This window comes from Cygnus olor, chromosome 17 (assembly GCF_009769625.2).
Source record: "Cygnus olor isolate bCygOlo1 chromosome 17, bCygOlo1.pri.v2, whole genome shotgun sequence".
Taxonomy (NCBI): domain Eukaryota; kingdom Metazoa; phylum Chordata; class Aves; order Anseriformes; family Anatidae; genus Cygnus; species Cygnus olor.
In genome coordinates, this window is record NC_049185.1 from 13,012,720 (window position 1) to 13,032,765 (window position 20,046).

The following is a 20,046-nucleotide window of genomic DNA, read 5'->3' on the forward strand; positions in this document are numbered from 1 at the left end:
ATTAACATAAAATAAGACCTTAGAGAAAAAACTTCTTTATTATTAACCAGGGTTTTTTTGCTGGATTATGTGCCTATTGGCCTGGACTGCTAAATAACATCTACACAATGTTTCTTTCATGTTTCAAGAATTGAAAATAACTGTACAAGGTTAAAGTACAAAAGTACACAAGACAGTGGACACGAAATATCCATGTATGAGTTTATCCCATCTGCTGCTTGGTTTGAAAAGTAGAACTTTAACTAAAAAATACTGTCCTTCTAAAGTTCTGTCAAGTTTAATGGAAGTGGGTATAACCTGATTACAACACTAACACCAGTATCACTGATCTGATATTTACAAAAAAAATTGTATTTATCAATAAATTAAAGTCAATGCAACACCCATGCAAGCTAGAATGCTAGCTTTTTGGTGAACAAGGACCCAACATTTGAACAAGAACCTTCCAAAGTCCCAAACTTTAAAATTGCTTGTTTTCAAACTGCATCCATTCCTCGCATTGAAGATGTAAACCCCAATCCCATTCCTCTTTGCGTATGCGTCTGTGATCTTGCCATTTCATACTGTGCATCTAGATTTCTGAAAACCTCTTCCTGTTGTTTCAGCGTTTTGTAACTCTCTTCATCAACTGAACTACAGCCAGCTTCATCCTCACTCTAGAAACCAGATAGAAGAAAATAAACATTAGCTTTGTAGAAGTGCTTTTCATATGCTACAGCTGTCCTAAACTCTTAGTAATTTTGTTGTTTTCAAAAGCATAAGAATTCAAGCATCTGATTTTACTGCTGTAACATTCCAGCGTAGCTTTTGCTCTCAGTGACAAAGAAACATGTAGATTCCTTCACTAAGGTCCTTTTTCTAACTCCTTCAAAAATAAAAATCTCCATTTAACTATCTATACAGAGATAGCTACAAAATACGAACATTCTATTATGAATATTGAACTGGCTACAATTACCACTGTTGTCACAAATCTGAACACATTCAAGAAACACGACTGAATTCTAAAATCTGAATTTAATTTAGATGTTGCTTGTAAACTTTAATAAGCAATACTGTAAGTTTTTATTTATACCACATAGAACAGGTTAATTTAGAGAGTACCTTAATAAGTACGGATATACCTGATATCCTACAATTAATAATAAGTTTAATTATACATTCGTAACTCTTTACCTTAATGCCCATCAGTTTTCTGAACTTGACGTTTTGGTCCTTGTTTCCAAAATTTAATTTCTCCCATATTTCTGCAGACTGTGATTTATCCTGCACAAGATTAAAACAAACATCACCTTTTAGCATACTTTTCTGTTAATATCACAATATAATAGCAAACAAAGAAGAGCTGTATTAAAAATGAAACCACTATGTAGCTGTAAGCAAAGCTGGAGGCAAAATGTTTCCACCTTATGTCTGACATTCCTGGGGCATCCCCACAGAAACTTCTTGTGAGGAAAGTCTGCTTAACCACAGATTTCAAAATGAGGTATAATCTTTTCTTGGACAGATGCACTCATTTTCATCAAGTTTGGGAACCTTGTCAGAACACAGGCCTGAAGTGAATTATGGAATTTATTTTTAAATGCATGTCTAATGTTAGCAATCACTTTTCAGTAAGAAGAGACTGCCTGTATTTGGTATTTAGTGTGAAGTTTTATTTACTAATAAAGTTGACATTAAAATTTGAGGTATAATTGGATCTTATGGTATCAGCTGTTTTCCTAAGGCTTGTGTCACTACTACCACTTGTCACTGAAGGTGTGGTCATCTTAGTCCTTTCATTTCCCCAGTTTTACCCTGGATGTATTTAATAGGGTAAACTCGTATGAAAGCATTTTAACTGAAAATAATATTAATAAGCACTCCTGAACTACTGGTAAGATGTTTCCAAGCAAGTTTTTATGAAAGTAAGACCTTACCCCTTCCTTTTTGCCTTGCCAAAGCATCTTCCGCTTTTTCTCTTGTTCAGCAAATTTCATGGGATTCACTGCTGCTGGGTTATAATAGCTAGGCACAGCTATTCCAGTCTCTGCTAGTGCTTTTGCTTGTAGTGCTGCCATTTGAGCTGCCATTGCTATTTGAGGAGTTACTTGTGTTCCCGATGCCAGAAGAGCAGCAACATTAATAACAGAACCTCCAGTGGCTGCAGCTGCTAAAGACAAGAACGGTAACTTGCTATCAGACAGTAAGCTCACACTTTTTTTTTCAAAGACAAATACTTCCCTTCACTAGCAATAAGATGAAAATAAGAAATGCATGATAATTTATAAATGCCGTGTTTATATTTTAAGAAACAGTTCTCCAATAGTTTTAGTAAAAGTCAGAATAATGTACCTCATGCTTCCAAATACCCCTGAACTGGTAACAGCTTTCAAATTTTTGCTGAATGACACATACAGGAAGGGTCCAATGGACATCACAAAATTGTTTACCAGCCTAACACACAACATTTTTGATACCAAGTCATCAATACTGTAAGATAGTAAGAAATCCTAGTAGTTTTTTTTTCCCCCCCATCTGTCTGATCCCCGCTCCCCTTTATTTCCTATTTCTACTTGTCATTCTTGGTACAATTAACCAAAGGAAAGTCAAGCTGCACTCAGCACATAAGCCTGCATTATGTTCCACCCATGTTATTCTTCAGGATTTAATATAATATTCATAAGTTACCTGCAGCCATTTCCTGTTGCTTCTGTTTTTCAACCATTTCTTTCTCTCTCTGTTCTTGCAATTTCTTTGCTCTCTCCAACCTATAAATAAATACATGAGTATAGAAGTATTTAGACATGCAAAAGTCATCAGCAGCAGCATATTTATACTACATTTCATTAAAATCGTAACAATTTCTGACCTCCTGGCTAATGCTTCCTGTGCATCCATAGCTGTATTTCGTCCCCGAAAAGGTGGTGGACTTGGACTCCGGCTATGACTCCTGCTGAACCTTCGGGGCTTTTCAATTCTTTTCTTGCGCTCTCTGTAACCAAATTTAAGACATTTACTAAAACAATGAAGGTATATATACAAATCTTAACATTACATAAAGTATTCAATCACGTCTCTCAAAGACTGTAGAAAGATTAATTTGCAGAGCTCTCAAAAACAGCTTTCACAGAGATTATACTAGAAGAGCGTAACAGTCACGCTTGCATTGTAACAAAGCAGAGTTAAAACTGAGTTTTTCCAACTGCAAGATCTAACAACATGTAATTCTGGGTATTCATTTACCCTTTTACTTAGTGTAAGATTTTTCATTCCAACTCCTGACAAGCAAAATTGTCATGTAACTTGTGGTATGTCAACTGCAAGAAAACTAAAACGGACCAAGGCTCAAGAAGGCTTTAAAACAATTAAGACTTAACAGCACTATTATTATGTTAGGAATCAGCATTGTGAATAGACCCAAGTCAAAAACTGGAATACTACTCAGGGAAATTACTGTTCTCCTCCTCTCTGTACTTGTCACTAAATGTTCTTTGCACTACTTTTTGAGGGAGGATATCAAACTAGATGGGAGAGCTTATTTATACACTTTAAAAAAAAAAAAGCTCTGAAGGACAGTACCTGTGCAGAGGACTGTGATGCATGCATTATCTGAAGGCTGACAAACTGAAAAGAATCCAGCTTAAACTTATTTTTAATCACGGCACCAAAACATCCAGTGCATCTATCATTTAGTAACCTCTCCTCCCAAGTATAAGTTGCTGTTATAGGATATAAATCTAGTTTCTTTTAAGCAGCAGCTGCTAAAAATATACAAACTACCATTAGCAGTTATTTTTCTTTGCCAGTATGATTAATAACTACAAGAAATAAAGGTTTATTCCTTATTTAAGCCTCTGGTTCATGTTTTGAACAAAGTCATCAATTCTAGAAATTTCCAACAAAGCTTGAATTACAAGAGAAATCACCAGATTTGCCATCAACAATAAGTTACGATGCACATGAGATGTTTCTGCAATTTGATACTTAAATGTTCTGAACCATCTGAGGTAATGACTAACTTGAGTACAGCCACTTTAAATGGTATTCGACTATTCAGTTTCTTCTGTTTGCAATTTGTGCAGCATCCACAAACATCATGAAATGCAGCCTGAAGTCACAAAACAGATCCTTGTTTACATGACAAATCTGGTAGAATACAAAGGAGTCAAGACTTATCTTTTAATAGAAGATGGCAAGATGCAGATTCAGGCACTGGGAAGTGACAGATCTGCATTCCTGAGATAAGATGTAATGCATGTTTCAAAGATACCTTCATTTTTGCCGTGCTGACTATTGTAGTTTGGTCTTGTCTTTGGTCTGATGCTTTATTGCACTGGTAAACATCAAGGAAATAAATATTTGAGCTTTTGTATTTAAGTATTTTCATTTGAAATAAGCAGATGGTGTCATGTTTTCCATCTTTCATTTAATCAGAGCAACGCAACAAAAGAAAGGGTGTATGTGCTCACAGAACAAGATTACTTTAAATGCTAGCGAGGACAGATCACTTGGTAACGTGAGTTTGAGGTTATGCAAAATTCACCGTGAGAAGGTCAAGCTCTACTGTTTACAAATGCTACTGTCATAGCCTGCGAACTGCAACACAGCAAAACTGCATTTCATAACTAGGGGGAATTTATTAGTTTTAACAAGTTAGGTTTTCACATCTTGCTTATCTGGCTTGTGAAGAGTTTTTCTTGAAGTCTGCACCATAATTATCTTTCCAACAACTTCACCAGAGCCCAGAAATGATTAACTGTTCTAGCTAGCTACTGTTAAAGACTCATGCCTCATTTACTCTCCCTTCCCTAGCATCCGAGAAACAAACAATACTTAAAAGAAATGAATTCTTGCAGTCTATCTATCACAGTTAAATTCTTAAGCTATGACTATCCCTTACTACATCTTCCCACAACTGCTGTTCTGTTTCAGGTAATTTGAATTCTACTGCAGAAGTTAAAAAAAAGGGGAAAGGAAAAAAAGTTCTGAGACAGGAAGTTTTCATGGAGCCATTACACAAAGTGTTCAAAGTGACTTTTTAAGAACTTTAAATGCACATAATTTATAATACCTGTAAACAATGGGAAACTGGAACCTTACACACCATGCTAAAAGGTGGCTTAAGTAGCAGTAAGCACAAATAACGTGTGTATACCAATTGAAGACCCAGCTCTACTCACCCCAGCTGAAAGTTTGGTAGAAAGCGCATGCCAAAATAAATCGACACAAACCATGTAATTCAACATGTTCTTCAGAAACATAAGTCTTCTTAACAGTTTCTCAAGTGATGCTGTAGCGTTACATTCTTAAGTCTCCAATGGTCCACTGTAATATTGAGTAGTCATACCCAATATCTTCACCATTCAAATATGCAATTTAAAATATGCTAGTGAAAAATATTACTAAATGAACTGAACACTGACAACACTTTCTTGGGAGCTTTGAAGGGACATCAATTTGCATCCTAACTACTTGTTGTTACTTTAGACAAGCAGGGTGGAAAAATACACAGCTGTCCCCAAATGCAGTCATTATATCATATTTCAACCTACTCATTCAGAAAATCCTCCAGGACATTAAGAATGTGACACATGCAAATAGACTGACACATGCAATTAGACTGAGAACTCCACAACAAAACACTGAATGAATCATCGGCTGGAAAACATTAACTCCTGTGCAGGGAGGAAAACCTCAACTCCAGTATATTCCAGGTGAGGCACTGTTCTCAACTCTGTCAGACACACACACACACAATAAGCTAGCATTTGTTCACCCGGATAGTTTCAACCTGCGCTTCTGGAATTTAAGTCTGAGGAACAAATGCAAGCACCCAAAATAGTGAGAAAAAGTAGTAATATTCTTTTTTGTAAAGCTCAACATGAAAGCTGGTAATGACTAACAAAGAGTAGTACACAGATCAAAAATTGTCCATCTGATTCAGTTCATCTCAGCACTACAACACCTGTGCTAGAAATATTTAAACAGAATGTTGAACAGATCAGAATTAGCAAACACTCTGTTCAGAAGGTCCACTTTCCTTTTATGATATAAACACAAAGGGAGAGAATTAGTCTCTGCTAATCATACTACTCTCACATAAAATACATGAAAGTGTCAGTTGCATCTTACTGTTTTTTTCTCTACATAAATATTCCTAATTTAAGATAGTAAATTCAGCTCTGACACGAGAAGCCCAAAGAGCTTGAACTGTGGTAATCATACCACTCAAAACATTATTTACTTTCCTTCTAAATTATCAGCCAGCTTTTTTAAAGTAGTGGTTTTAGACAATACCCCCAAAGTAACCAATTAAGCTTTTCTAATTGCTAACATGAAAACATGCTATGAAAAGCTGAGAACCTGACACACGTAACCTGTCTAGCACAACTGTTTCCATCAACAGATGCACTACCTAGCGCTTAACACAGTGTTAATACAGTTAAGGGGATAAAAAAAAGTTATACTGAATAGGCGTTAACTGGCCAAACCCAGCATTCCTTTATACAACAGCACCCCACAGACTATTCAACCATCACCACTACGCGTACGTGCTCGTTAACACTTACCTGCTTCTACTCCTAGTTCTGCTTCTGCTTCTACTTCTATGTCTGTGTCTAGATCGTGATCTTGAACGAGATCTTACACGGCGCTTTCTCTCTCTGCTGCGAGATCGGGATTTTTTCCTATCACGACTTCTACTACGATGACGTCTGAAACAGAGGTCCCAAATTCCTCATGTTTAAATTCAGATTTTAGTTATGGACTTACATTCAAGTTTGTCACCACAGGCCAAAATGCATCAGGCAATGTAGGGTGGACTGCAAATATCACATGGAAAAGTTCATGCCTGAAAGAGCTTAGAACTAGGAGATGAAATGAGAAAGGAATGAAACACTACCATCAGCCACCACTGACATGTGACTTATGCAGAGTTTAAGTAAACTATCATACTGATCAACACAGCTATTTTTATTTGTTCACTAAAGTGCACACCTGCACTTCTTTCCTGTCAACACCAATAGGGAACATATCATATGCTCCACTGATAAGTTTTCTATAATCTGTTTGTAAGTTACAAACATGGGCTAACATCGACATCACCTATACAAAAAAACTTAGAGATACTCAGTAGCTTTACTCAGAAGTCATCTGGAAAAAACAAGTAGCAAATGCACTATCCAATCAGATCTGGAACATACAATATAAACTGATACTTCAGAATTAAATTAGGTCAGCAACAAAATTCAGTTGTACATCAAAGTCAACCCAAATTCCAAACACTGTTTTTGTGAATGTGTTTGGTTTTTTTTAAAGAAAAAATAATCGTATAAAACAATTTACCTTTCACGAGACCTGGATCTTGAATGACTCCTCCCCCTTGACGATTTTCTCTCTTTGCGTTTATGTCTATCCTCACCATTTTCAGATGAGTTTAGGCTATCTCTGCCCTTGTCAGAAGAATGTTCTTTGTCATTGTGGTCTTCAGATTTGTGCTTCTTGGAGGACTTCTCTTTGGATTCGTGTCTTCTTGCCTGTTTTAAGAAGAAGTTGGTTCTTTCAGGAAAATAGTGCAACAAAGAGAGTTAGTATGGGCATCAGAAGATAAAAAATGATAAGTTGTGATGCAACATTAGTAACCTTAGGAGTGTGACTCAATCAACAGTGATGGGCTACTTTACCTAATGCCACCATCTACCCAATGTTGCAAATGCACGCTATCATTTGTCCCCATTTTCCCTCCTCCCCACTGTCTAAAGGAGTTTTGAAGACACCCATCAAGGTATCTTTACACAGCTTCCATGAGAGTTCACAGCATTATAACAAAAACAACTGTCATTCTCAGTCTTTGTCCTAAATTCCAAACACATAGTATGTGCCTATCTGACAACTTACGGATATGCATATATACACAATCACATTTCTAGTTAACATTTAAGTATTTGTCTAAGTCTACCATATAGAAAGAATCATTAAAATCCGTTCACACAGTTGCAGACATAGAATATTTTGCTTTTGGAACTAAAATACTCCTCTGTGCATCAGTAGATAATTGGTTTTTAGAGCAAAACTCTCTTCAGTCAGTAACTTCCAACAGTTTGTAAAAAGCAAAATAGGAAGTTATATGGTTGATCCCATTTTTAGTATTTAAAACCAACATGCGTTACTCCAGTACCTCCCACAGCAGATTTAAATTAAAGATTTGCTGCTCCACCATACCGCAATTTCTTCCTGCAGTGTCTCTTAAAAAAAGATTCCTTTTTATAGCTGCAATGCTAAAAATACTTAGCAAGGACAGACCTGATTTTTGCCAGTGTTTTCCTTAGAGACTAAGTCATGACATCAACACCTTTTCTTAATATACCCAGTTTATTTTGTACTCTAGCATAGCCCACTTCAGTCCTATACTTAACAATATTTTGCTTCAAATCAAAATTTTATGATATAACCATTTTTGACTAAAACTCAGTTCTTTTTTTTTGCTTATCTAAATCTATTTTATGTTAAATACTCTTAAAATCTGTCCATAAGCATAACCCTGTGTCAAAACAAACATGTCAGTAGGAGATGCTGTAACTAGCTTATACCCACTTATCCAAACATTTTTAACTCCTTATTAACGTATATCAGGTTCTAAATATATTCAATTATAATTCATGTATATTTGTGATGTGTTAAGATACTTTTTCCTGCTTTTACAGTATTTTAACTCCTTCAAGAATTACTTGGTACATAAAAACACAGTTGAATAGTTTAAGATATTACTTGTACATTAATTTTAAATATGCATTTATATAAGTAGCTGTTCTGGTATATATAAAAGAATTATCGATATTCAGTATTTAGTCAACAGACAATGATCTTGATCTTGCAAATTAACAAAAACAGTAAATCTACCATGGGACAGTTCATAATATGCTCACAGTGAAATATAGAAAATGCTAAATACATTACAATTAGATGTAACAGAATGGTAAGAACACTGGACAATTTTAAGCAAGGAATTTTTTTTTCTGAACATGAAAACCACTTGTGTTTTTTTTTTTTTAATCAGTCTTCCAGGCACACACTTAGTAATAAACACCATTATATCCCATAACGGATTTAAGATACTTTTAAGGGAAATATGAGTTTGAATGACTAATAGTTACCTTATCATGAAGTAGGCTTATAATTTTGCTATCTGAGTCTGCAGCGTCTTCAGTTCAGTCTCTTCGCGCATTAGCACGCTGAGTATGATTTATTATAGAAATGTTATCATGTGAGCTAAACAATATATTCAATTTCACAAAAATTCTCCTAGATTATTTTTTCCTTTTCCTCTTTCCTTTTTTTTTTTTTTAAAGAAAAAAACAGAGCTTCCATTGGAATCGGGGAAAAAGTTCCTGACCCAGGTTAAAGTTAGAAGTCCCTCATCTGACCCAGCCTGCTATTGCCCCACATGGCTTAAGCTTCCTTTCTATTTTGATGTTCCTGGATTGTTCATTTTATCTCTTCTCTGGTGTGTAAGCCAGTTATTTCCAAAACATTACCGATGCTGTCTCTTCCACTGCCTTATTTTTATATATATATATATATATTATGAAAAAAAAGACAGCCTTCTGAAATTTTGCTGCTACTGTCATGTTTCCAGCTGATCTAGCTTGTTTGTCAAGCTATGACAGTCTTTACAATTAATAGATGCAATAGACAGAGCTCAGTCAGGTGGGTAATTGTTTTTAATGTATTTAAGTAGATTGATATGTATTATTGGAAGTCCTGAACATTGGCCAGGATTAAAGCCACCGAAGGCTTTTGGTTAATGGAAGCTCTGTGAAAGTCATCAAGAACACCATTCTACTTCTCCACATGAATCCTTTCACTTGGCTGTTTCCACAAAAAAAATAGAAAGAAATAAAAAATAAATTAAGTTACTAGTTTCTGAAAGCGATTTTCTATAAAACTATTACCTTGTCAACATGATGGCTGCAATCATGCTTCACTATGAAAGGATCTCCATATCCATTTTTAAGCTTAGAGTTTCCAATTTCTTGTACTTACCATAAAAGTCATTTACATAGGTTTACACATATGTGCATTACTACAAGGTACTTTTAAAGCTGTATTGTACAATTACCTAATCACTACAAAGTGTTAATTACCTCTTTGCTTCTGCTCCGGCTTCTGTGTTTTCTTCCTTCAGCATCTGGAGAAGGAGATATTTATTATCATTTACTAAGCTAAAGAGTAGATCAGCTGACTGATCTTTCAGTTTCTTTTAGTTATTCCACTACACAAAGCCAAGAATAAAGACTTAAAACACAAATGGTATTATTTGAGTATGTACTGCAGAACGTGAACTCTAACCATGAACAATTCATTCTTTGCATTTGTTTAAGCTCTGACAGCAAAAAATAAGTTTGCCATGTTCTAGTCACATTGTATTTTTTCAGACAGTTAGCTTTGTTTTTGTTACAAACCATGCAAAAGTATCTCTTACTAACCAAACCTAATTAAAATAAAGACAGAGTAGTACGTTTGTTTTTTCCTGGAACTATTTTTATTATTAGCCTCCCCATCAGATCCTCTGAAGACTAATAATGTAAGTCCTTAACGTTTCTACCATTTAAATTGAAAAAAGTTTAAATATAATGTATTTAAAGCTATTTATTTTGATTTTGCATTCTACTTTTTTCCCTTTTTATCAAGTTACTGGAGTTGTCTATGAAACAGCTTTAAAGATATTTCAGTTCTACAAGCATATACAATTTAATTATATCAAAGTAAAAAAAAAACAAAAAACAAACAGAACTTTATTAAGTATCTTTGCTTATATGAAGACCATACCTGATTTCCGTCTTCTTTCCCTTGACCGTGAGCGGGATCTTGAATAATGATGCTTTGATGTTCTGGGGGAACTTGAGGCATCCGATTGTTCCTTTTTCTTCTCTCTTTCTGGAGAGGACTTTTCTGGGGCTACTGCCTCTCGTTCTGTATCACTGCCCTACACATGAAAACAGAATGATTAAGAATCAAAAACTTCAGATTTCAAAACAATAAATAATTATTTACTTAGTACTTCCTTGGATGACACACAAAGTTATTTTCTGTGAAGACAAGCCTGTGAGTAGCGATCCCATTATTAGTTAGGCAAGAGCTGGACAGACTTGCAGCAAACTGTGTAACTGCATACAGACTGATTTTTCAAAACTTTATTACAGAACTAATATACAGCAAACATTTTGCTCTCTCATTACGTTAGAATGTGCTTTACTTTTTTTCCATGAGCTTTCAGTAAAAATACACTTTGAACCCTAGTTTTCATTACTTTTTTTATTACTGTGAAAATAAGGCAGCCGATTTTTCTTAAACCACAACAGATACTATGAGTACTAGATTAGATCTCTTGATCATTGTGGTTAAAACAAGCGTATTAATGGTACTTTCTTAGTAACACACTACAGCACATTATGAAATACAAATCTATAGATTTATATTTCAGCTACTACTGTTCAGTCTGCCCAATTCTTTATTAATTTGCAGATGTACAGAGACTTATCTGTACAACCTTTAGAACGTAACAGAATCTCTAAAAGTTAGAGAGAAAGCAGATCTTTACCTCTTGTTTCACATAGTATGCCATATCTAGTTCAAACCAGACCAACATCTGGAGCACTGAACACTTCAGACTGCATCTGCAGCGTAACTTTAACTACTGTCTCAGTGACCATTCTGAATACTAATACTCCACCCAGTATCCTGAAACAGCAGGAACCAACTCCCTGATTTCTGATCTTAGCCATCACGATCCTCAGCATTCCTCATCTATCAGATGCTTCTCCACGTTTCTTCCCCTTCCGCTCAGTCCCTCCTCTTTTTAACCTAAGGTTTCCAAAAGACTCAGTTCATAGAAGTTTCAAAGAAACTTTGAGATCCATATTAAACAAGATTTCGAAGTTACTTGAGCAGGATAAGGAAAATACCAGCTAACTCTCTAAGTTAAATGTAGTAACCAACTGAATTGAGGACACTGTCACATTTTCCTAGTCCCGTTACCCATACACACTGCTGTTCATTAATGCCCTTGTGCTCTCTCAGCCTTAGAAAGCAAGAAAAATCTGACAGACTTCAGTGAAACTATTTTCAGTTCTTAAATTACTGATGGATTGGCCGTGGGCTCAGGATTTACATCTCACCTAGTACTGCAGAAGAACCTCAAAGATAACGCTTGCAATTTAGATACAAAGCAAAAAAGTCCATAATTAGTCTTCAAGCCTTTTTTACAGAAAAAAAAGCCTATTCTTAACGAATTATGTAAACTGAGAAACCGTCTGTTCCACGATGAGAGTAAGTTTTCTCCAAAAGTTCTGTTATGCTACTGGTCAAGTTTCAAAACAAGGATTTACAATAGCAGATTCAACATCAAAAGCTACTTAAAAGTCCACATAAAAAAAGTTTTACCATGTTAAGACACTAGTTCTTCTGCACACTCGAGAGAATTAGGCACCTTTTGAAAAAAAATTATTCGCATCACTTTTAGAGAACTACTTCTGCAGCAGCCTTATATGAAGCCCAACACTATTTAATCAGGAACAAAACTAAACCCTCAGCCCGTGTACGAAGGGTGGTGATTCTTTTTGGACTCTGAGCAAAGATAACTCCAGCAGAGAAGTTTCCCAACAACGTTAACCATAAAAAAAGGCCCACAGATGCAACTAATTATCCACTAACCTCAACAAGACGGTAAAGATCGCGGGCCTGTGAGCAACCACAAAGAAAAGTAAGAGGAAAGGGGGGGGCTGCCTCAACGAGAACCGAGCACGGCCCAACCGCCGGATCCTTCCCTCAGCTGCCTCGAAGCCTGCGCCCTGGGGAAGAGCCCTCTCCTACAACCCCAGCGCCCCTTTCCCAGCCTGGAAACGACAAGACTGAGGCCACGGGACCTCTCCGCTTCTCTCCAAGCCCTGAGAGACGAGACAGAAACTTCTGGAAGCGGGGCGAGAAGCAAAGGGGGAGAGTGGCCCCCCCTGCCCGCGGCCCATCATGGCGGCGGGGAGCCGCCGGGCGCCATTTTGTCTCTCCGCGCACACGGCTCCCCCGCTCACACCCTCCCGATCCCGCAGTGCTCTCCCCTCCCGGCCCACCGCAGCCCCCGTTTCGGCTCCCTCCGCCGCTCCCCGGCGCCCAGCGGCCCCTCACCGCCATCTCCGTGCGCCCGGGCCGCCGCCGCTCCCCTCAGCAGCTCCTCGCCGCGACGCAGCCTCCCTCAGCAGCGAGGCGCCCGGCCCCGCCCCCTCCCCTTAGCCGCCAGGTGCCCGGATGTAACCGCGGGCGGGGCCTGGCGGCGAGCGGCGCTGCATTCTGGGGGGGGGGGGAGAGGAGGGCGAGGCCGTATCCTAGCAACGGCGGGGCGGGAGGCGCTCGCGGTTGGCAGAAGCGTGGCCCACGCCGCGACCCGTAGCGGCAGGCAGCGCTCCCGCCAATTTGAAAGCCTGAGGTGGCTGAGGGGGGCGGCGGTGGCTTGGTGAGGGGACATGGGGCTGCTGTGGGGTAGGGGGTCTCTGCCTTTGGATTTTATCCACCTCAGGGTGCGAAAGCTCCCGTCCTGAGCTGCGTTCTTTGGGCACGCCAGATCATCAGCCGGGATTCGTGGCTCTTAGCCTTATATTTTGCTCCTTATATTTTAATTCCTCTCACGATTTAAGTTTTCTTCATTCCATTTCTTCATTGCTCTCGAGACGCAAATTTTGTTTTTTCTATGCACACCTTTACAAGGTTTATTCCAATTCTCTTCCTCTTACAGGCAAAATAACAATAGAATAATAAAAATTATGATCTATATGTGTTCATGTCTTCTTAAAATCCTGCTTTACAGCATGTTGCTTATATGTTTATCACAGGTAAGAATGTGGAATGACATTGAAATTCTTGCCAATGATGACACAGAAAGCGAGCAGCTCTCTGTGTGCATAGGACATGAATGTGGAAGTGCGTTGTACCAAGTGGATGCGCTACTTCAAATAACGTCTTCAGAAAAGGTAGAGTTCATTAAAACTGCATTTTTCTATTTCTTAATAATTATGACAACTTCTTTGACGTGTTTTGCAAAGTGTTTCAGTTATTATACGTAACAATCTTTTTTTTTCAGGTCTTAGCTAATCCACAGCTGTACGCATGCAACTCGAGGGATGGCAGTATTATTGTTGTTGACAGATCAGTGGCTCTTCTTGACAGCACTGGGCAGTCTCTTCAGCTGCACATTCAGTTTGGTAAGTTCACTACTTATAATTCAATTGAAAGTCAAAACTGACTTTTAAAGACAACTATTTTTGTATAATACAGCAAGTATCTTGCATATCTACCTACCCTGTAAGAGGAGGTATTATAGTGAATAACTAAATAATAAAACATGATTCTGTATGTCATTAACAAGCTATTTCCTTAACAATTTAATTAGAATGCTTGTTAACTTTTCACTGCAATGGGAATAATGGATAGCAAAGCCACTCACTGTACGTCCTTTCCTGTACTTTGTTTTATCAAAGTAAGTAACTTTGAAGAAATCTGGAATACTGTATTGTCTAATTCCTGTGTTTCAGACGTGAATGTCTACTAGTAAAAAAAAAAACTTAATAGTTAACATTCTGATATCTTTTTCAGATACTAATGTGGATGTAGTTGGTATGTGTCAAGAAAGACAATTTCTTGTCGTTGGTGAGAGAAGTGGCAATTTACATCTTATTCATATTCCATCAAAACAAACCTTGCTGACTAAGGTATAGTACTTGTTCTGCCCTAATTTTGCTGAAAGCCCAGAATTTCTTTGGATTTCTTTTTTTTTTTCTTTCTCCAATATATCAAAATATAAATATTCCTGTGTTTTGAACACATCTTCTAGTTTGAACAAACAAACAGATTAAAAGGCCACTTTTGTTGCCATAAGTAACAAATTAGCAAATTATATTTAGGAATGGTATGTGTAAACAATAAGTTTTTCATGAAAGAAAAAAGCTTAAAGTTTAAACTGATGATCAGTATTTCAAATAAAGGTGTTTTTTTGTTGTTATGGTGGGGTTTTTTTTTGGTTGTTGTTTTTATTTTTTTCCCAGATAAAACACAATAATATTCTTTGTGTTGATGCTTTCTTAGATTTTGGTTGAATCATCTTCAAATGAAAAGACTTACTTAAATCTCTTTATTGAAAAAGATAAAGCAGATGCAGGTAAGCATTTGAATAATTTTTTTTCTTGTCTCTGTATTTGTCATTTTGTTCTCATTTAATATTTCTTAAAGAAAGAAGCTACAAAATAAATCAGATGCAGCTTTAATTTGCATTTCAAACTTCAGATGTACTTTTAGCCCAGTGGGCCTTATCTACAGGTCCTTGAAAATATTGGAAAGAATCACGTTTGGAAAGCTGAAAATTCAATTGCTTTTTCAGAACACTGTTTTTTGTTTGTTTGTTTTTTAACTGATCATTTTGTTTGGATGGTAGTCCGGTTGCCAAATCATTGACAAATCCTGCAATTCAGGTGACCCTGAACTTCATTCTGGCTGTCCACTGTCCCAGTCAATATGGTATTTGAATAGAAGTATCCAGACATTAATAGTTATATTTTATTCCTAGTAACATATTTGGAAAAAGCAAGTTACATTGTCTTTCTTTTTAGGTTCTAACTGCAGAGTACACTGCTTACATTTTCTTTTATTATATTTTATTATTTTATATGAGAGAATTATTTTCCTATTATATTTAGCTCTCATTACTTATTTTATAACTGGTATAAAAAACACTAAACATCCAGAACTCAGTACCTCTTTCTCTTAACTTGCTTTTGAGATTGTCTTAAACCTATGAAAATACTCAAGAAAGCAGGATTCTCTCTGCCTCCCTATCAGGCTATGCAGATTTTAGTAGTTCCTGTTCTATAAGCTCCCAGTCCCGTCTTTCATAATGTAGTGCATTTCAATGAAGTTTTGACATGAAAACAGAATTTACAGTCTGATGGGTGCATACAAAAATCATGATTTCAAATAAAACTCTTAAGATGCATATACTTACTTTTTGAAAGTGACAAAATATTTGTTTCAAAATGTTTGGTCAGATTTTGTTTATTTTTTTCCAATTATTTCAGTTTTCCATCTTTAAGCAAGTAGTCTCCTTACAGTTACTGAATACTCAAGCTCAGTATGTCTATTTTGTTGTTGGATTTTTTTTTTAGGTGTTTATCATATGTTCATTCTCACAAGGAAGGGTTTTTTTTGCATTATGTGTCTCCCACTTGCTAGAACACAAGAAGGTAAGATATCTACAAACCAATTTGGATTTCAATTTGAGAGGAAGAGCTGTGTTAAATAGCTTTCTGAGGGATTAAGGTATTGACTTGGGATTTTCTGTGCAGCCTTGGTTGCTTTTTAAAGGGAATCCAATATACAATTAGTTCTATAATAAAATTATTTTTTCACTCTTCCAAAAATTCCTTTCACTTGTGTTTCTATTATTCAGTGCTTTCGAGAAAGTACTGAATATTATGCAAGCAGGGTTTTAAGTTGCAATATCAATTTGAACTGTACTGAAGAATATTGGGAATAACTAATTTAATGCTGTCTAGCTAAACATAGTTCAAATTTTCTGGAGCTCCATAATGTGATCAATAGAAGTAGAACCTGTCAAAGACAGTGGCTGAAGATATATATTTTTTTAAAATATAAGGTTAGGATAAACCATCTTACATGAAGTTTAGTAGTGTTTTTTTCAGTTTAAAAAGCATTTAACATTGATTTGGTTTTATCTATGTTTTTTTTTTAACGTAGCAATTGACAAGATGGATATGATTGTGGCAAAGAAGGTAAGAAATACCTGCTAACATATAACATCTGTGTTAAAGTGCAAAGTTTGTAACACAACTTTGTTCTTTATGTTCCATTGACTACTTACTTGCTCATTATTAACAATTCATAATTGTGGTGATTATTTTTTCTATTCATGGAGAAGCAAGAAGTTCAAAATTCACCCAGTTTTTATGCGTAACTTTTTTCTTCTCTTTTGTTTGCTTTCCCTTCATCTTCTACCCCAATAGTTGCAAGGAGAGATAAAGACAGCTTTCATTGCCACACAAGAATATCACAGTCTTGGCTGTCAGAATTTTGTGATATGTAACTCGGTGAATAAAATCCATTTGATAATTGGGGTAAGTAGTAATAGTATGTTTATAATAATTGTTATGAGATCAATGATGGCATTTATTGATCTGCAACAAAATTTAGGTCTAGCTGGTTCAAAAAGGACATAATTTTTTTTTGCACTAAGATTTTTTGTCTTTAATTTCCTTCATTGTACATTTAAAGGTTATCGGTTTTGCAGTCTGTTTTTTCTAGTAAGAAAATAACTCTTATCATTTCAGAACTGGCTCAGGTGTGAAGGATGGGGGGAAAACATTTCACCCTGTCTGCATGACTTCAGTAAATCAGTGTAGTTCCTAGCTCATACAGGGTAGACTATTTACAGTCTTGCCCTTGGGCTTAGAGAGAGATCCAAAATTGGCAAGAGGTTCACATTCAACAAAGGTTTGCCAAAATAACAATTAAGGTTATTACCAAATTTAAAAACAAACAATAACAAAAAAGGACACATTTCGAAACGTGCATTTACTGACAATAAGGTTAATCTTGCAATTTTCATGAGTTTTATAAGTAAAAGGTCAACTGGAGAAGTAAGCTTGTCGATGGACAAATTTCTAACATGTAGCCACATTTTACTTTCATTTACTAATAGGGTAAAGGTGATTATGTACTCTCCAAATGGGAGGTAGACACCACCAATAACCTGGTGTCTGTTCGAAGTTTTGCTGATTCAAGTCTGATCAAAGGTAAAACACATTTTTTTTCTTTTTATAGACAAGTGTAAAATTCATATTTAACTGCAGAAAATAAGGCATCTTCAGTTATCTTGCTGGTTTTTAGTAACAGTATACACATATACCAACTGGAATACCTCTTGTAAAGGTACAGCCAAAATTTATTTCAAAATTTTTGAGTTTAACTTTATACGCTTAAATCATGATTCTGTTTAAGTTAAAATGCTAATGGAACTTCTCAGTGAAGTTGTGGAGATAAACATCTGCATGTTTCCAATGCTTGGTTGTACATTGTAAAATTTTTTTGCTTCAAATACATTTTTCAAGAAAAATAGTAAATTTATATGAATATGTATTATTTCTTTTAGATGCAGTGAAACTTCAAGTTCTTGACAATCTGCTGTTTGTTTTAGATACAGAGGTATGTGCGACAGTTTGGTTTAGTCTTCATTTTACAATGTTCTCGAAAGAGCTTATAAAAATATTCTTTAAAATAATAACTTTAAAATATATTTCTGTTAAATAAAGATGCTTATCTTTGGTGATCTTGATCTTACTGTTTTTGTTAACCTACTCCTAGTCATTATTTAAGCTTTAATATTCTGCTCAATAAAGACCAAATATGAACTTCATATCTGATTTTTTTTTTTTTTTTTTTTTTAAATACAGAATATCTTAAGCATGTGGGATGTTTATTCACTTACTTTAATTTGGGATTGGTCTTTAATACGTATTGAAGAATTTCTTCTCACTACAGAGTCGGATTCTTCTTCAGTCGTACAGTAAGTAAAGTGTTACAGCACCAGTTCTGAAAAATCAAAAGTTGTCTATAGTTACAGGAAATGTGCAACAGATGCTTGATTTTCTATGGTAATAGAATTTATAGAAATCTTTGAAATCTTTCTATTCGGGACAAAATGTTGGACTTGTCAGTATTGTTAGCTTTGCTTGGCATTTTCTGCCTTTTTTTTTTTTAATCTATTTTTAGTGCTAAGGAAGCTTGTATGTAACCTGTATCATTTTGGAAATGCCCATCTCAAATAAGGTGTAATAAGTTGTATAATATTGCCTGCAAGTCGTCTGATGTTTTGTTTGATGTTTGCCTTTCTTTGGGATGGATAAACAGTAAGATCTCATTCCACAGATGTAAAAATCAAAATCTGGAGGTATGTGTGTTGGATAAAATCCAAAATGAGTTAATGGCAATTAAGGTTAGAAGACAAGACTCTTGACTTTTTCCATTACTTTGTGCCAATTTAAAAAATAAGGACTGGATGCATTTGAAAAACTTTAAAACGTCATTAGTTGAATGCGTCCTCTACATGCTAAAAGACTGTTATTTTGGGATGAGCTATATGGTTTTAAAATGTACCAGTTTCAATAGAAAACTAAATTTTAGAAAACTCCCCAGTTTTAAATAAGCGTGATAAAATATTCTTTGTTCTCTTCTTTTCCCCCCGTCTTTTGTTCTATAGGCAAGGGCTTGCCAATGTTAAACTGATAGCCATGACAACACCCACTAACAAACAGGTAGATTATCTATATTTTGTTCCTCAGTTGTTAAGCACGTGTTCTCAAGAGGCCAAAGTTTAAAAAAAAACTGAGATGTAACTAGCTGTTAGGATATAGTGGGGATTGTTGCAATGTCGTACCGCGTTGACCAGGGCAAGCTATCCTGCTAGGTTTTTTTGGTGGTGGTGGGTTTTTTGGTGGTGGTATTTTTGTTTGTTTGTTTGTTTTTAGATAGTTTGGAGTTTTGATTGCTTTTTTTAATAGTAGATCTTATTGTCTCATGTACCTTCACAGATTTCTTTAGAATAGTATCACTGCTGTATTCAGTATCTACCTCCATGTACAACTAAGGGTGTTAATTGAAGTAGAAAGGCGGGATGAACATTATACAAGATTTTCAATGAAGCCTAACTATTTGTATATGACAAGATCTAAAACTTCATTAAACCTTCTCAAATTGTAGAGACCTGCTTTTTTCTTGCAGAAATAGTGTCTTTAATTTAACTCCATAAGAATATAGAAATAATTCTGCAAAAATCACTCTGTCACTAGTGTCTCAGAATCATTTATTTATGATGTTTTTGTCTTTTTTTTTTTTTTTTTTTTACATATAGATGAGAAGCTTAATGGTTTTTGCATTGCCTGCTATGCAACAGCTCTATTCTTTGGAAATATCTGTTGTTTCTTCACTTATTCAAAGTGGGATTGGTACAGT

The 20,046-nt window shown here is 35.8% G+C and overlaps 2 protein-coding genes across 7 annotated transcripts in view; one reads left to right on the forward strand and one right to left on the reverse strand.

Moving 5' to 3' along the window:
- Nucleotides 1-19: 19 nt before the first annotated feature.
- Nucleotides 20-13,292, reverse strand: RSRC2 (arginine and serine rich coiled-coil 2). Of its 5 annotated transcripts, XM_040577481.1 has the most exons (11): nt 13,162-13,261; nt 12,424-12,469; nt 10,810-10,966; nt 10,125-10,168; nt 7,327-7,517; nt 6,552-6,695; nt 2,852-2,974; nt 2,671-2,750; nt 1,920-2,152; nt 1,177-1,266; nt 20-656 (listed from the first exon to the last, which is right to left on the reverse strand). In XM_040577481.1, the coding sequence occupies exons 2-11, from the start codon at nt 12,424-12,426 to the stop codon at nt 477-479; spliced, it is 1,245 nt and encodes a 414-aa protein (XP_040433415.1). In that variant the 5' UTR covers nt 12,427-12,469; nt 13,162-13,261; the 3' UTR covers nt 20-476. The 5 variants fall into 5 exon arrangements, with proteins under 5 accessions (XP_040433415.1, XP_040433414.1, XP_040433413.1 ...); XM_040577480.1 differs by lacking the exon at nt 12,424-12,469 and having other exon boundaries at nt 1,920-2,149; nt 13,162-13,291; XM_040577479.1 differs by lacking the exon at nt 12,424-12,469 and having other exon boundaries at nt 13,162-13,291.
- Nucleotides 13,293-13,349: 57 nt separating this feature from the next.
- Nucleotides 13,350-20,046, forward strand: part of KNTC1 (kinetochore associated 1) — a 38,784-nt gene continuing 32,087 nt past the window's right edge. Inside the window, exons 1-13 of one of the 2 annotated variants that reach the window (XR_005825168.1) lie at nt 13,350-13,486; nt 13,863-14,000; nt 14,111-14,231; nt 14,623-14,738; nt 15,112-15,184; nt 16,185-16,262; nt 16,777-16,811; nt 17,043-17,153; nt 17,738-17,831; nt 18,188-18,240; nt 18,489-18,601; nt 19,295-19,349; nt 19,946-20,044. Coding sequence is in view for 1 of the 2 variants with exons in the window: in XM_040577455.1 (XP_040433389.1) it covers nt 13,869-14,000; nt 14,111-14,231; nt 14,623-14,738; nt 15,112-15,184; nt 16,185-16,262; nt 16,777-16,811; nt 17,043-17,153; nt 17,738-17,831; nt 18,188-18,240; nt 18,489-18,601; nt 19,295-19,349; nt 19,946-20,044 (1,080 nt within the window). In the remaining variant the exon portion in view is untranslated. The remainder of the gene's footprint in view (nt 13,487-13,862; nt 14,001-14,110; nt 14,232-14,622; nt 14,739-15,111; nt 15,185-16,184; nt 16,263-16,776; nt 16,812-17,042; nt 17,154-17,737; nt 17,832-18,187; nt 18,241-18,488; nt 18,602-19,294; nt 19,350-19,945; nt 20,045-20,046) is intronic. The other variant, XM_040577455.1, reaches the window with a different exon arrangement.